The 16,096-nt window shown below is 35.2% G+C and overlaps 2 protein-coding genes and 1 long non-coding RNA gene across 7 annotated transcripts; 2 read left to right on the top strand and 1 right to left on the bottom strand.

Annotated features, from left to right (window-relative positions):
* The first annotated feature begins 3,711 nt into the window (after positions 1–3,711).
* LOC122409932 (inhibitor of nuclear factor kappa-B kinase subunit alpha-like) lies at positions 3,712–8,301 on the top strand. 4 transcript variants are annotated; one of them, XM_043417842.1, is made up of 12 exons: positions 3,712–4,151; positions 4,681–4,880; positions 5,144–5,302; positions 5,393–5,610; positions 5,770–5,874; positions 5,947–6,085; positions 6,184–6,372; positions 6,727–6,935; positions 7,076–7,357; positions 7,444–7,593; positions 7,835–8,020; positions 8,095–8,301. In XM_043417842.1, the coding sequence occupies exons 1-12, from the start codon at positions 4,049–4,051 to the stop codon at positions 8,150–8,152; spliced, it is 1,998 nt and encodes a 665-aa protein (XP_043273777.1). In that variant the 5' UTR covers positions 3,712–4,048; the 3' UTR covers positions 8,153–8,301. The 4 variants fall into 4 exon arrangements, with proteins under 4 accessions (XP_043273777.1, XP_043273778.1, XP_043273779.1 ...); XM_043417843.1 differs by having other exon boundaries at positions 8,100–8,301; XM_043417844.1 differs by lacking the exon at positions 3,712–4,151 and having other exon boundaries at positions 4,714–4,845.
* A 981-nt stretch (positions 8,302–9,282) lies between these two features.
* Sec63 (translocation protein Sec63) lies at positions 9,283–16,087 on the bottom strand. 2 transcript variants are annotated; one of them, XM_043417839.1, is made up of 11 exons: positions 15,961–16,087; positions 13,603–13,705; positions 13,335–13,449; positions 13,105–13,210; positions 12,398–12,621; positions 12,044–12,205; positions 11,727–11,955; positions 11,351–11,644; positions 10,739–11,255; positions 10,243–10,534; positions 9,283–10,076 (listed from the first exon to the last, which is right to left on the bottom strand). In XM_043417839.1, exons 3-11 carry the CDS (start codon positions 13,374–13,376, stop codon positions 9,936–9,938), a joined length of 2,007 nt encoding a protein of 668 aa, XP_043273774.1. In that variant the 5' UTR covers positions 13,377–13,449; positions 13,603–13,705; positions 15,961–16,087; the 3' UTR covers positions 9,283–9,935. The 2 variants fall into 2 exon arrangements, with proteins under 2 accessions (XP_043273774.1, XP_043273773.1); XM_043417838.1 differs by lacking the exon at positions 15,961–16,087 and adding an exon at positions 14,169–14,665.
* On the top strand, positions 14,684–15,609 carry LOC122409936 (uncharacterized). The gene is made up of 2 exons (XR_006260805.1): positions 14,684–14,820; positions 15,033–15,609. It is a non-coding gene; the product is annotated as an uncharacterized lncRNA (long non-coding RNA).
* Positions 16,088–16,096: the final 9 nt, after the last annotated feature.

The raw sequence follows: 16,096 nt of genomic DNA on the forward strand, positions 1-16,096 counted from the left end.
CATAAATGTGAAATTAGTGGTACCGAGCTTATACAAAATTTCATGAAGAGACGGATAAAGAGGCCCCTTCTTTTTTTCGAATTCACAGTGTATCACACTTTTCGTATTTATCTTTCGTTGAATGAACGTGCATTATCAAAGCTATTTCATATTGTTTTAAAAATGACGTTCGTTCCAACAATATCTATAGGTTGCTATAAGTTTTCTTCAACATGATAATTATTGTATAATACAAACGTGGTTAAATCTGGTGACCTCTTTTGGCATCTCTGCGGTATTTTATCACATTCGGTACTTGATTACATAAAAAATGATGGCTGATATCGTAAATGTTCAGGAGGAATCGAATTAAGTGTTTTAAGCAGTAAACGCTGTGCCCCATAAACTTTTCCATACAGGTATTATACGAGAAATCTTGCTTCTGTCTAGTTGCGATTGAGGAAAGGTATTAAAAGTTGTGGACAAAGAAATCTAGGATTCTTTTTACACTCTTTAATGAAGACAGATAATAATCAGGAGAGGTGTCTTCGGATTCTTCGATTGTAAAATATTCCAAGTCAGAAGTCGGGATGATCGGAAAATATTTTAGTCCCGCATCGGAGTTAGATACCTTAACACCTTCGCTCCTGGAGCTGACTTACTCTTTTCTACATGTAGAAGACCTGGAGTTCGTCCAGAGTTTAAGTATAAGACTGCTAACCGAATGACAACCGAACAACTGCGAATAGTATAAACGCGACTCTAGGTACGGACCGGAATGCAATTTGTGCCACAAATGTGGGGCTTTCTATGAAGCTAGATCTGGGTCGAATAAGTGGAGTTTGTTTTCCTCAGACACAAGTATTCTGGGTTCTATTTTTTGGGACTTATAAGAAGAAAACATCCGTGTTATCAATCGATGAATGTCCAAAATTTAGGGCAGTAGTATACGGATGGGAGTTTTCATGGAAACCAAAACACTTGCATGCATAACAAGCACGTGTCTTTGGTAATAAGGTGAGCATGGGTTATTTTCGGTGTCTTGATTGCATGATATGCGCACTTAGTTCGAGATCGTTTTAATTAAGTTGCACACATAGGAAAAATAAAATAATGAAAATTTAACGTCGGTTATGATGGAGTAAGTGGAGCTAATTTGGGATAGCATATTATACAGGTTTTTTTGTATTCCAAATTAGCTTCCTTTCCTCTACGTGACAAAATTATATGGTGTTATCGAGACGAGAAGCACGACGTGCATAATTCGTGCATTCGTGGCAAAAAGTCTAAAAGTTAAAACAAAAGTCCACCACGAAGGTCACTTGCAACAGTAAAATATATAGGTACTGGCAGGCCAAGCATGCATTAGCAATTCAAAATATTCATCCCTACGAGACCCTTTATCGTTATTAATATCAACAAAAAAACGACTTATAGGTATACAATTATTTTATTGCTCTAAAATTTAAGCGAGTAACTGCTGGCAGCTGAACACAAAAAGACTATAATTATTCGAATATACGAATTCAAAGAAAAATCATTATCTTGGCTGTTTTAAACTTTCCAACATGAATGGTGAGAGCCAAAATTGTTTTGCAATAAAAATAAAAGACGAACAGAGAATTGAAACAAAAAAAAACTTTTATTTGTTGCTTTATCCATGATTGGACAAAAAATATTTTTCAAATTAATTATATGAAGTTTGAAAATAAAGAAACGAATTTTCCGGTCCAATTTTGGGCACAATTTTTAAAGAATTTTGAATACTAAACTAATATATATTTATATGGGAATGTGGGGCAAAGTGGGCACTTGAAAAATTGTACATTTTGGGGCAAAGTGGGCACTTCCAAAAGTGAAGAAAAAAATAATTTTCAACATTTTTTTTTTCAACTCAGATTCTGGTTCCATAACCACTTCTACAAGTTTTTATGTGTTATTGCTCAATTAATTTGGGATGATAAACGAAAAACTTGGAAAATTTTAAAAATAAAAATTGAAAATTTACCTTTTTTGTAAAATTTGTAATTTTACGAAATGATTATTTTATTTGTATTAATTACAAAAATCGCATCGGTAACTGACGTCATCATCGTCGACACCTGCACATGACGAAAATTTAGCGGGCTCCTTCGGTTTTCTCGATTTTGTTGATTTTTTTTATTGTAAAAGAAAATTTCGCGTGCCACCGGTGAGTTAATTTTTTTTTTTCATTAATTTTTGTACGAGATAGTCAAGAACGAAATGGGATAAAGATAGTTTTCTGTGAAAGAAAGATATTTAGAATTGAGAGCTAAGTTTCTGATGAGGGAAGGAAAAATGGGTCCAATGACCAAAAATTTGGAATTTTTAATCGAAAGTGAGATTGGATCGGGGCTGCGTTCTGCTCCTCCTTGCAGTGCTTGGTTTCTCATTTTCTTTCAATATTTTCCAGATGACGTGATGCAGTGATTTCGTAACATTTTGAACAGTGCGGATGATGTTTATTCTTAAAACTAATTTTCAAATCAACTATACGCACATGAAAAGGGACAATTCGTATTTTGAGACGGGTGATTACTATGTGAGTTGCATTTTGCCAAATGGAAGTAAGCGCGAACATTCACAATTTTAATAACTTCCTCTTTCCAAAATTTCATTATAAAAAAAAAGGGCAAAGTGGGCATAAAAATTTTTCCTCGCAACAAAGTGCCCACTTTGCCCCGTTTTCATTTTTTTTTCAAACATTCAAATTTCTTCCAATTTGATTATACATGTGTGAAAATTAGTTTAAATTGTCATTTGAGCATTTTTTTTTCTCGGAGCAGGTGCCCACTTTGCCCCATAATTTTTTTTTTTTAAGGATATGGAAATAAGCACAAAGTGAGTGAGACCAAGTGAGACGGAATTTGTGTGTCTCTGTCGCACAGGATTCTCTGTGACATCATAGAAAAAGTGGGGATGAGACAACCTGTGTAGTTTAGGAATGTGATTTTGTCACAATATGTCCATTGTAAAGGATCTGAGGCATATTCTCGACCACGATACTGGTCTTACGTTTCTCTTTCGAAACGTAAGTATATATATAACGAACGCTTTTGCAGTAATTAACATTCGTTATTTTCAAACATTTCCGTGTCGATTGGATCCTTGGTCGATCACTGGCAAAAACTTTTTGAAAAATTGGCCTTTCCGTGATGAATTCTTGAATTCCGTTTTTAGTAACCAATATTTTCGAATAACGTTTTAGCTAGTCGAACAATAACCACCAAACGATTATATGACGAGTACATTCGAAAAACATGAAAGGAACAATAATTTTCGGGATTTACTTTTTATGGGTGATATTTCCAGCAATGGAAAATTCTTGGATATATTCATTTAGTTTTTTTTCCGTAAACTCTTATCAATAAAAAAAAACAATGCTCCGCTTCGATTAGACCTTAATTAAACCTCCTGCGACATAAAGATTTTAAAAAAATCAAGCTAACCTTGACAATTTTATTTAAACCACGTTTTTAGGAGTTATTCTTTTTAAAAAAATGTTTGAATTGATTTAAAAAAACCACCAAACGACCGTCAAACGATTGGCGTTGAAAAAAAATGTTTAAGTAAAAATAGAAGGGTTAAGTTCAAGTAGCCTTTCTTTGGACCTTCCTGCTTTGCACCTTATCCCCAGCGCCCAGTCTCTAGTTCGAAATTTGAAAACAGATGTCACATCAACTTTGGTCCGATTCCAAAACGCAGATACCAGCAGCAGATACCCAACAAAGGACACGATTCACAAACACCATCGATATATAATTGTGTTTGGTTCATTCAAACTGAGTTTTTTTTATTAATTTTTACAGAAAAATACTAAGAGCCAATACCACAACTTATCCTTTTCCGTTTTAACTGATAAGATATAATGTATAGTTGATCGAGTGTGATTTTCAATGTCAAGGTTATTCTCCGTAAAAACCGGTGAATAAATGTGAATATGTGAATTCTGGGATTGAAAACCTTTGATTTTTTGCTATTACATTCCAAGATTTGTCCTTTAACAAAGAACGTTTGTTGTTTTAACAAACACTTCCATCTTTCAATAATGGCCAATGATCCTGGACACTGGGTGTGCCACCGGCCCTTAGGTGCCGGCGGTTTTGGCATTGTGCAACTATGGAGAAATGATTATACAAACGAGATGATAGGTGAGCAAAAATTTAAAAAAAGAAACATTGATAGTAAAGGCAAATACAACGGGTGTCAATTTATTTTCACCTTCCACAAATGGAAAAAGAGTTCAGAACCCGAATTTTTTTTTGAAAAACATACAAAATATTGTAAACATGTCGAAATCGTATTGATACCAAAAGACTTGTTAAAATATATTTGCATATATTGTATATCTTATTAGTTAAACTGCTTCTCGAATTTGCCTCTAAATGCGAAAGAATGGAAATTCATCAATGTCATGTTTCTTTCATTTATTTAAAAAGTTTTCAATTGTTTTCTACATTACTGTAATTGATTACACACAAATGTAATTGGAATAATGTTCTAAGCATTCTTGTTTAGGATAACTTTTCTAACTTGACCTTGAATTTTCAAGATTGTAATTATTCGACACAGCTTGGGCGATTACTAAAAAGCTTTATTGTCACAACAGTAATATTGCCCTGGCAGAATTGCAAAATTATGACAATGAGATTTACAAAATATATTTGTTCCCGTAAACAGCAATAAAAATATGCAAAAGCAACAATGACCAATTAACAAAGAAGCAAAAAGAGAGATGGCTCAACGAAGTTAAAACAATGACGTCGTTGCAACATCCCAATATCGTGGAGACCAGAACTGTTCCCACCCAACTTCAAGGACTTCAAAACCCCCTTCCTGTACTTTGTATGGAATATTGCAATCGTGGAGACCTAAAAACAGTATTAACTATGAATTAAAATTTTTATCTACTTTAAGAAAAAATTAAAGACTATAATGCATACACAGCAGAAAATTGAAAAAAACCAATATTAATTTGCTGAAAATTATTTTTGCCATATCTTGATAAGCAAAGATAAACGAATAAAAAAATAAACATTAAAATTTTCTGATAATTGCCAATAGTATAACCCAAAAATAGCAATGAATTTAACTAAAAATTAACAATTCTGACAATAGCAAATCTTCCTCTATTTTTCTGAAGCTCCTAAACCAAACTTCAAATTGTTGCGGTGTTCGAGAGAGTGAAGCGTATAAAATAATGCGGGATGTTGCATCAGCAGTTGAATATCTTCATAGTCGCAATTTCACACACAGAGATCTGAAGCCTGACAATATTGTAATTCAGCGATATGGAGAAAAGGCAAATAATTAGTGATTTCCTTATTGTTGTTGTATCATTTTTTCATTCAATTTTCTTTGGCATCCTTTCAATCGAATTCAATGTACCTAGGTAACATATAAACTCACAGATCTCGGTTACGTTTGTGAGCTTGGAGACATGACCATCGATCGTTCTGTAGTCGGTACACTCAATTATCTGGCTCCTGAATTACTCTGGAAAGACGGTTATACACGCTCCGTCGATTATTGGAGTCTTGGAATATTATTTTATGAAATAATCACCGGCAACAGACCATTTTTCCCAGATATGCACGTTACACCCACTTGGTAAAATAATTATTTCAGTCTGTTTGCTGCAATGAGACATTTATTTGTATCACAATTACAGAACTGGAAAATTTTCAAACACTTCAAAATAACATGCGAAAACCGATCAAAATAAACGGAATTGATATATATTTTTAATGGACATTTTTCAAATTACAGGATTAATTATGTGAAAAGGAAAAGCGACAATACTATCAGTGCAAGAATGGAAGAGAATACCATCAAATTCAGCGACGAAATCGAAAATCCCACGACAATATCTGAGTAAGAAATAATGAAAAAAAGTGGAACAAAATTAAGTGCTTCATCAAATGATTAAATCGACAATGGCCCCAGGTGTATGCGATCTGAGCTGACAAATTGGTTCAGGCTAGTCCTCAAATGGGATCCAAAAAAACGTGGCAAGATGAAAGACAGCGAAGGCATCGAAAGAACGGTCGTCTTCGGTCTCCTTCAGCCGTTGTTATCCAGAAAGGTACATTTCAAACATAAGAAAATCAAATAAATAGAAAAAACAAGAAATCTCGATCAATCCTCGATTTGTGGAATGATTTTTTTTTGTTTGATGTACAGATCATTTACATGTTCGTTGTTCCTTTATATCGCCTGGACTCATACGTCGTTGATCCCCAAATAAGCGTAGCGGATTTACAAATTTTAATCCACGAAAAAACGAGAATTGAAGTCTTCAATCAAATTATCAGTGATACGAAATGCAATGTTCTGAATGATCCCAAATCTCTCGTCTTCAATTGCATTGAGGTATATCTAAATATTTTCCTACTTTTTTACTCGTCTTCGACCAAGTCAAGGGGTAAGTAAGGCGTCTTATGCCTCAAGGAACATGATAGTGGTTTACTAAGTAAACAAAAAAAACTTGAGCCTCGTCGCAATCATGCTTTCAATACTTCCACTCGACAATTCATACTTGATAAATAATCGAATTATGTAATAACTATCTGCAGATACAGATAATGTTTGAATAAATATATTTCTTTCAAATAAATATACGTTACAATCGGATGATTTGCTTAAATTCAATTTCAGTTGGAATTTTTTTCCACATTTTTCGACCCATATTTTGATTTGCTATACATGACTAGAAATATTTTTCAGGATTCGTACCTTATAGTTTTCCACAAAAACGGTCCCCACGTGGATCAGAATCCCGTTCCAATCGTTCCATCGTTGGTTCAACGGATCTTGGAAAATCGAAAAGCTTTGAACCACGACGAAATCGATAGATGTTACAGCACGGCTGTATTTTTCATATACCAGGAACAGGAACTTTTCCGTTCCTACATCATCGCCCTCAGTATCAACATGTGAGTTTGCCTATCAAACAGAAGACTAATGGCGCAGCGCATTCCAGGCAATGTTAAAATCCGAGTTCAAACTCGTGCTCAATACTGTCAATTTTCATTCGAATTGGTCTCAAAATAAGGGTTCGATTTATATTTTCTAGCGATTTAAACAATATGGCGCTTGATAATCTCTGCAATACTGTGAATGCTTTGAGAGATCAAGCGAATGAGTTGATGAAAGAACTTACGATGTTTGAACAATCATCCACGCATGGAAGAATGACCGATGAATTAAGGGAACACTTCGTTCTAACGAGAGTTCAAACACAAAAATTACTTGACGATATGAAAAAAGAAACATTTGAAATCTGTGCATTAAGCAAACAATTTGAAGACTTGAAAAAAATCTCTGAAAATACCGTGATGGAAAAATGGACTTCATTGTGAGTAGAAAAGTGATCCAAAAATACTATAGACTATTGGTTACTTTTTTTTCCAAACAAGTCCTTTAAATAATTCGTTTCATCAGGCATGGAAAAGCAACCGATTTATTGGAATCGATTAGAAAAATGCATCGCATGCAGCCCAAACAGCCCAAGGAGATGGCGAGATTGGTGTTCGATGCTTTGAAACTCTGTGAAGAGCAACTACGATGTTCAGAAATCGATTTCTTCGTAAGGTGAAAATGATAAACAGTTTACTTTTTTCTTTCAAATATTCTTTATCGAAAGTGGGTAAATAAAGGTTTTTCTTTTTTTTTTAATTTAATGTGTTAACGAAAGGCTTTAACCAAATTTGACATAAAAATTCATTTCAGTTCATGCATATTATTTTTTCATTTACGAGCATCCAATATTAAACTAAAAACCATGTGATGTAAAAAAAAACATTGTTTATTCGTTTTTTTTTTATCTTTTTAGTCGCATCAAGGAATACGCTACAAATATTAAGTTACAGCAGAAAGCTTTAAGCTCATTTCAGGGTCTGCTTGATCATTGCCGTAAAAGTTATGAAGAGATTACAAAAAAGGCGATCGAGGAAGAAGATGCCTTTCCCATGATTCCTACCGATGCTGTGATATGTGACAATACAAGTTTAAGCCTTTTGTGAGTCGATACAAAAATTGATTATTTACCAGCTTGAATAACAATTCTATGAGTACAATGATATTTCGTTTCAGATTAGGCTCATGGGATAGTTTTTGTTTACCAATGGAGACGGAAAATTTCGACTTGTAGTCTATTTTCACGACGAACGTGAAAGAAAATTTGTCATAAGCGTTTCTATTTTTCAAAGTTTTCGTATTATTGTTAAAGATTTTATAAGATTGTTTTACGAACGTTAACAATGTAATAAAAATCAATATACATACTTATATGTATCGTAATAAGTACAGCACAAATTTAATCGTCGATTTTTACAAATTACGAGGGACGTAATGTCGCACACCCCATTTAACGTTTCCCTGTTTATCCGTTTTTACATATGTGTAGACAGGACCTTGAGCACGATTTTTCATACGTGTTCCAGAAGCTACAGAAAAACCAAAAAATTTAATACAAGAATTAGAATCCCACAATCGCTATTAACATTCTGAAAAAAAAATTCCTTCAATTTCGAAAAAAATTTTCGAATAATTGAATTTTACAAACGTACACTTCATAAATCGACTCATAACTTACGAAGAGCATTTGTTGCGCCTACGAGACACTGAAGAACAAACACGACGAAAAATGAAAATTGAATCTGAAACACGATTCAAACTCTATTTATAAAGAGATAAAAATCCTTCCAATTGTGGTAATCCGAAAGTGAAATAGCACTTAAGAAAAAACGATGAGGCTATGCGATCTGTGAAGTATTTAGCACGTATCTCGGGTATGGAAACAAGATTCAGCTTGCCTTTAAAAGTTTTTTAATACTAGACATCAAGACATAGCTGCGCTCCAGGAATAAAACTCCAAAGTTTACATTAGCATTCAAACTTTTTATTTTTTATCCGTTTTTAATTTTTTAATTTTTTAATCCGTTTCTTGTCGACACTGATAATTCGATTCCGTAACTTCAGAACTATGGAATTTCAGTTAAGCCGGGAACAATTATCAATATAATTTCACAACTTTTATTACGTGTGCATGAGTCTGTCTCATGTGTTTATCACGTGCTCGAAATATACTTATTTAATACAATTTGTACTTACCATAGAGACAAAATTAATCATGATGTATTTGGTCCAGAATCTTCGGACTCCGCGCAGAAAATGAACACCCTGAAGACTAAAAACGTCACGAATCGACGAAATTACAGAACGAAAAAAGCAACAACGTTACGCTTTCTTCACGTAAAAAGAAAGTTTTGGGTCGCGAGATTGGTTTGATGGGAGGTATATTTGATTTTAAACGTATAGACAATTCCATTTTTATTACAAAGTTGTGCACACGTACTCCCTAAGTTCTCGAGTAACAATGTTAAAATAAATATCATATTTGTCCATTCGATTTTTTTTTTTCGTTCCTTTATATAATTCTCTATTTCACTACTTACTCGTCTTCACTGCCACGATCGAGACGTCTCATTGCGCACACTGCATTGGTGATTATTATTCTTTATTTTTATTATTATTGGTATTATCAGTATTAATATTCGTCCCATTCTGCTTTCATTTATTTTTCTCCTCGTTCGCACTTAAGTCACCCGTAAAGAGTTGGCCATTTATCGAACAGTGTTCCTGTGATGGATACTAGCACGAGTATAAGTACAAAAAGGAGAGGACAAAATAGACCCAAACGGACGGAGGGACATAAGGAGGCAGAAACGTAAGAGAGCCTAATGGAGTTTATGATGTAAGACAAGGATAATAGTGAATCGCGCAGTTTTATTTTTTTGGCCATTTCGATTATTTTGGAGCTGCATTGTCACTGTATAGCTGCACTTTTATAAGATCGACAATGAAAGAGGATCTTCTCTGTGGTTTTCGTGGTTGGCTTGATTTAAAAAATTTGTTTTTTTTTTACTAGTTTTTTACTCATTGTCACTGATATCTTCGTCAGTCGTGTATTCGGAATGTTCGTCAACGGCGTCAACGTCCTCCGCCGTTTCCTCGTCGGAAATATCCCATTGCGGATGCTCGGTCGGAACTTCTAGTGCTTCTTTAACATCCAGCTTTAAAAATAAACGAAGATTCATGCTTAATGAAAATTTCAACCGAGGGACACCGGATCGTTTTTATATTCAAACGTAATCTCCGATCCCCTTCACTGTAAATATGACAGTTTTTAAACGACTATGATTACATAAAATATGAATAATATTCGAAACACATGAATACCTTAATATCATGTGCCTGATCGAAACCGAAATATGAGTCGCTGCGTAAACACACTGTAAAGGTGTAAACACCGGGCCACATGGGTGCGGTAAACCGCAATTGCAATTCCTCGGTGTGTACCAATGAAGTGACGTGAAGGGGTGGCGCTAAAAGCGTACGCGATTTTCTATCGCATACGTAGACCCACCAGTACTCTTGTTTAACCTCCGGGAACAAAGGGCAATGTACGACGTGAGAAACGTTACCTCGGCCTTCTAAGACCTTGTCTCTCTTTGATATCCGCTGCTGGAACCTTTGAGATGAAAAAAGCGTTATTCGAACAAATTGAATTTGATAAATAAATTATTCGAATAAAAGTGAAACATCCTCGATTAATTAATCGTTGTAATGTCATCGATATGGTGTCTATTCTTATTTTCAATAAATAAATTCAACTAGTTGTATAACAATAAAAAATCGGCAATCGTAATAGAAACTTGTTTGTTCGAATACTCACTTTTCCCACTCGGAATCATCGTCCTCGAAAGTAGCCTCTTTTTTGTCATTAGAGCTCTCCTCTTCCTCGCTTCTCTCGCTTTCAGCGTCGCTGTTGTCACTACCTGCCGATGCTTTCTCTTTAGTTGTCTCCTGATCGTTTTTCTCCTTATCGTCCTTCTTTCTCGCCTTTGGCGTTGGTGTATCTTCCTGCTGACTTCCGGCTTTCGGTGTAGTAGCACTTTTTGTAGGCACCACCTTTTTATTTGTTTTCTTTTTGTGAGCTTTTTTCGTTCCTTTCTTCTGCTTCAACCACGCCGGCCTTTTCTCTGCTGTGTTATTTTGTTCCTCCGTTGCTACTTCCGTTGGTACGCTGTTAACTTTAGCTTCGCCATTCTGCCTATTATCCTCGTCTATCGTCGTTTGCTCCTTGATCGTGTCATCACCGAAACAATGCTTCATATCTTTACGTGTGAGAACTACCGTCACCGTCACTATTGCATTTGCCGTATAAACCATCGGATTTTCGTCATCGATTACTGTAGAAGTAAAAAATTCAAAATTTATTCATTCATTTCATAAAAAAACAGAACTAACTGTAAGTCAGCTGTTGTAAAAAATATCCACCACCAACCTTCCGCTTGAACTTTAAAATCGACGTAAGGCATGTTACCCAACACCTTCAACACGTCTTCGTACTGTTCGTCTGACAAATTTCTCAAGATTTGTCGTCTTTCTTCGCCCTTTAGTTGAGCAAATTGCTGGAGGCTCTTGATGTTACGTTTTTTCGCAAGGAAATACTTCAAATGTTCCTCCTCGATGTGAGGAAGCTGGAGGAGAGGATTTTTGAATTCCCAAAAGCCTTGCACTATCATCGAGCTCAGCCTCATGCAATTCTCGATCGTTTGAATTCGCAAGAGTCTCGCAACTGTTGAAATCAATAACTTTTTTCAATGAACCTTCGTGGATATTCGTTTTTCAATTATTTCTCAGTACGAATATTGACTCACCTCGTCTGTTGTACGCTAGAAAGATCAATTGATTGACACAGGCGATCATTTCTTGAATGAGATAAGGACATTTTTTCACTATGTACTGTCTGTCCTTCTCGAGGGTTTCAGGATTGAGAGGAATTCTTGATAAATGTGCGTGAATTATTGCTCGTGCTTTTATCGAGTACATATTGCACAAAAGTGGTTCCTTGTTCTTCTCCCCCAAATTACTAATTTTTTTAATCAGCTAAAATAACGCAGAAAAATAATCAAGATATTATTATTATGAAAATTTTGAATATATAAATTGAATTTGTTCGGTACCGAAATCTTACCGAAGGAACTTCTTCTCTGTCTGATTGTCTCTCAACGATTTCAGCGTTGCAGCGTTTGGAAAATTCATAGGAAGCGCCTAGTATCATTATTACCCGTTTGAGCGACGCTGAAGACGTTTTAGCGAAAGAACCATAGTACATTTGTGTAGTTGCTAACAGGACCTGCAGCAATAAAAATAAACATTACAATATTTTAAAAACAAATCATATTTCAAATGTATAAGAGAGAAAAACACAACTTTATACGAAAACAAATCTTCCTAAAATTCACAATGAATAAATTTACTGTGAAAATTCATTTTAATTATAGCCTCAAATCTGATCATCAGCTATGGTCTAGAAAGAATTAATTACTTGATCTCCAGTGTATCGAATACTCCTGTACCACCACATGCCCACGACAGTTGGCAAAGCAACCATGAAGACAAGTGCATACAGTCCTAAAACCCATACAGAATTTTCCTTCTCGACGATCCATGAAGGTAAAGCTATACCAAAACTCATTACGCCCGGTCCGTCCGGGTTACCGTATTTCTCCCAATTCTTCCGTGCTTCATCGTCTGTTAACGCCTTATAAGCTATATACACAAAAATATTTATCATAAATACTTTCACGAATCCATGAAACATTTGTGTAATTGGTTATTGTTAATCATCAGGTGCAGCGAATCTTATTCAAACTTTCAAATCGTAGGGGGCATTTCGAATTATAATAGGAATATTGATATTCTTTTTTAGTCTCTTGAAAGCAACGGGAAACAACAAAGAGAAACTGAAAAACTTTTTGTTCGTGTCATTTCAAATATTCATCACACATTACTTTGACTTTGGTCCTAAAAATAAGCTTTTGTTTTCTTATGTCGAATAAGATTGCTTGTGTGTAATATTAAGCAACAATTTTTGAGACTGAATCTCCTTATCCGTTAGATTGATAAATTGTCAAAGAAAACTTAATTCCTGAAAAACATTATTGGACGGTGTATCTAGAAGGCTTATCAAGTTCCCCTCAATACTCTGAATAAACTTATGAAATTCGATATTTTTAACGATTCACAATGTACCCTTGGTTAATATCATGAAAACTTTTTCATTTCCAGTTTCTTTGTCAGGATGAAGAATGAGCGAAAGTTTTCTGTAGGCTCGTTTGATTTCTCCTTGAGACGCTCCCTGCAAAAAAAAAATATGACTCAATATAAAATCATAGATTTCTGACTTTATTCCTCTCTAGTGGGTTTCAGATAACTAATGAGCGTCACAAAAATTCACTCAGTTGTGAAATCCATTTGCTTACCGCCGAAATACCCAGGATCTCAAACGGATCGAAATTAGCCATTTCTGTATCATATTGAGAGACTTTGTAGGCCAAGAGTATGAGCGCGACCCAGCCAAGGATGATAAGTAATTTACTGTAACATTTGTATTTGGTCGTTAGAACGATTTACCAAATGAAATCACTTTGTGGAACTGGATATGGAACAGGTATGGTCCTTAAAATATTTCAATTATGAATATCAATTTTCTGGTAATAGTAGTATAAGAAATGTTTGGTAAATCCTCACGTTATGAAAGCTCTAGTCTCTTTCAGCGGATCGCTCTGCTGCAATATAATCTTTTTCTTCTTGCATCCGTCACAGTGGCATTCCTTTGATGCTTCATCGGGATCTGCGCAAATTCGAAAGGATGTCAAGTTTGGTCCACCAATGTCAGGGAGTCATCAACATCAAGGGGACTGTTAGAGGACCAATTTTTATAATGGAGGTTTTGAAAGAAAATGTGTCTAATCGCGATCGAATCAATGGTTTAATTAAAAACAAAATATGATAGTTCATTGAAACAATAATGATGCAAGTGAATATTTTTATAATTTTTTCAAATATAACAAATACCACGGAATAATATTTTTTATAAAATGTTTTCATCACGAGTGTATGTGAGAAAATATAACGAATTGTTGAGATGATTTTAATTCAATAAGAGTTCTTGGATAACGGTATATTTTGTACGCGTGGCTGATGACGAGGATGGTCACGATGATGAAGTGGCATTAAATAAAAGTATGTGTGCGTGTGTGTGTGAATGTACGTGGACGTGCGTGTTTTTATTTTTTTTTCAATATGTTTCTAACCTGGTTTCGTACAACGTGGCCAGAGATAATACGTTCCGGGTACGAGCAAAAGCGCAAGAAATGATAATAGGAAGTAAAAAAATGTTCCGCCGCTCTCGTCATACTGAAACTTTTGGCCGCTCATTATCTTGTATTTTCTCTTCTAACGCTAATCGTACACTGGCAATTTCTCGTGGTGCTCATTAATCCGTTTTCGTTATTTTTTATTAATATTTTTTCTCACAACCTAGGAACCGTTTTTCCGATGTTACAGTTTGCAATTCTTGCAAATGACTGTTTTCCCTCCTCCCGTATTTTTTTTTCCACTTGTATCTATACTTTCTACCAGTTTATTTAAAATGATAACTCCGTGTGACTTCCAGAACATCGGATATGACTGTTTTTATTTATGAATTGTTTTAACATCCAGCCAGTAGTTTTTTTGTGGTTATACGTGCGACATTTCGTTCAAAGCGAACATGTCAGAATCGTCAGAGTCTTTTCGGCACTGGCTGCTTGAGCTCCTTCCCCGAATGAAACGAACTACTGAGAATACATTCAGTAAGAAAAAAGAGAACGAATAACCTGTGGTGTGTAGTGTCTTCGATTCGAGAGAGACACATTCACTGCCCCACCGGGAAATATTATACGTTTGTGGGTGACATTTATATGTGTAAGTCGGTGTGCCCCAAGTGGTTTTTCCTCAATGCTAACGGTTTCGATTTTGCCAACTCGACTGAATACTTATTTCGTTTGCAATACAATCCTTTATTATCCCTTTGAATTAAAAATGTCGTAAGCAAATGCTTTTGAATATTTTTTCCGCGAAAAATAATATTAAATGAGTGCGCTTGAGACAGATATGTTGTGTGCGTATATGTGCAGAGGGGTCCAAAGTCGGGGTCGGGTCGCGGACCCGCGACAGTCGGTAAATAACACCGAGCAACAACAGCTGGCAAGGGCTCTTTCGTCTATTATCGACTGACAACAATCCAAAAAAAGCAGGACAACCGAAACGTTCGAATTATATCAAAATAATAATTTGATGAGTGCTTGGAACAGGGTAACGGCCCAATGTGGGCATTATGTTTGCCATTATCCAAACGAAAAAAATATCAATCATTTTCTTTCTACGTACGCTGTACGTAGCAACGTCAGCAAATTCACGACAAACGACATCCAAGATTTAAAAAATTGAATTTGATTTGATTTAAAAAAAAATGGTTTTTTATCGCCCATACGATGAATTCAATAAAAGCGGTAAATATCCGTTTTGGCATTCAATAAACAGATATATGCTGAGCAATAGAAAAAACCGTTTTAAATTATATTTTCGCTAAAGCGTGCATTGACGAATTTCGTTTTCGGCTGTCAACGGGGCCGAAAATCGGCGTTATTCGCAAAAACTTTGTGTGAAGTTTGGTTCGAGCATGTAAAAAATAAAAATTTTCTGATTATCCGATACAGTCACTGTCTCAACTCATTTTTCATCTCCTTCATCGAAATAAATTTATTACCGATCGCACTTGAATCATGAAAATAACGGAGAATGCAGAAAATGCAGAATCCAGTGAACAAAAGTGAAAAGTTTTTCGAAATCTATAAAATATAACAGCCTGAATTTACTGGGAATAAAGGCCACAGTAAAAATTTGCATCAGTCTGGAAGACCAAAACTTGCGAGTACGAGAACTGTGTTGACTTTATATTCAAGGTGAATAATGCAGATAATGGTGTGTTAAAATTGTTATTATTTTGACAGTGTCACGTAAGCAAAATGTAAATGATCTCATTTAAATAAACAAATACATTACCATAGGGTTACATATCCCGACGACTATTTATTGTAATCATGCAAGATACAATTTAACGTTGATGATGGAGCCCCCCCATCGCAGGACTCGCGCGTACCACCTGTCACAGCAACCAGTCCTTTTTCATTTCACAAAC

The sequence above is a fragment of the Venturia canescens genome, chromosome 4 (assembly GCF_019457755.1).
Source record: "Venturia canescens isolate UGA chromosome 4, ASM1945775v1, whole genome shotgun sequence".
Lineage (NCBI taxonomy): Eukaryota > Metazoa > Arthropoda > Insecta > Hymenoptera > Ichneumonidae > Venturia > Venturia canescens.

Coding starts and splice junctions, on each gene's coding strand:
- LOC122409932 (XM_043417842.1), top strand. CDS start 4,049: ATGGCCAATGATCCTGGACACTGGGTGTGCCACCGGCCCTTAGGTGCC. Junction 5,303..5,392: donor TTCAGCGATATGGAGAAAAG/GCAAATAATTAG, acceptor CAATGTACCTAG/GTAACATATAAACTCACAGA. Junction 6,373..6,726: donor TCGTCTTCAATTGCATTGAG/GTATATCTAAAT, acceptor AATATTTTTCAG/GATTCGTACCTTATAGTTTT.
- Sec63 (XM_043417838.1), bottom strand. CDS start 14,292: ATGAGCGGCCAAAAGTTTCAGTATGACGAGAGCGGCGGAACATTTTTT. Junction 13,706..14,168: donor GCCACGTTGTACGAAACCAG/GTTAGAAACATA, acceptor GAATTTGCGCAG/ATCCCGATGAAGCATCAAAG. Junction 13,211..13,334: donor AGATCCTGGGTATTTCGGCG/GTAAGCAAATGG, acceptor TTTTTTTTGCAG/GGAGCGTCTCAAGGAGAAAT.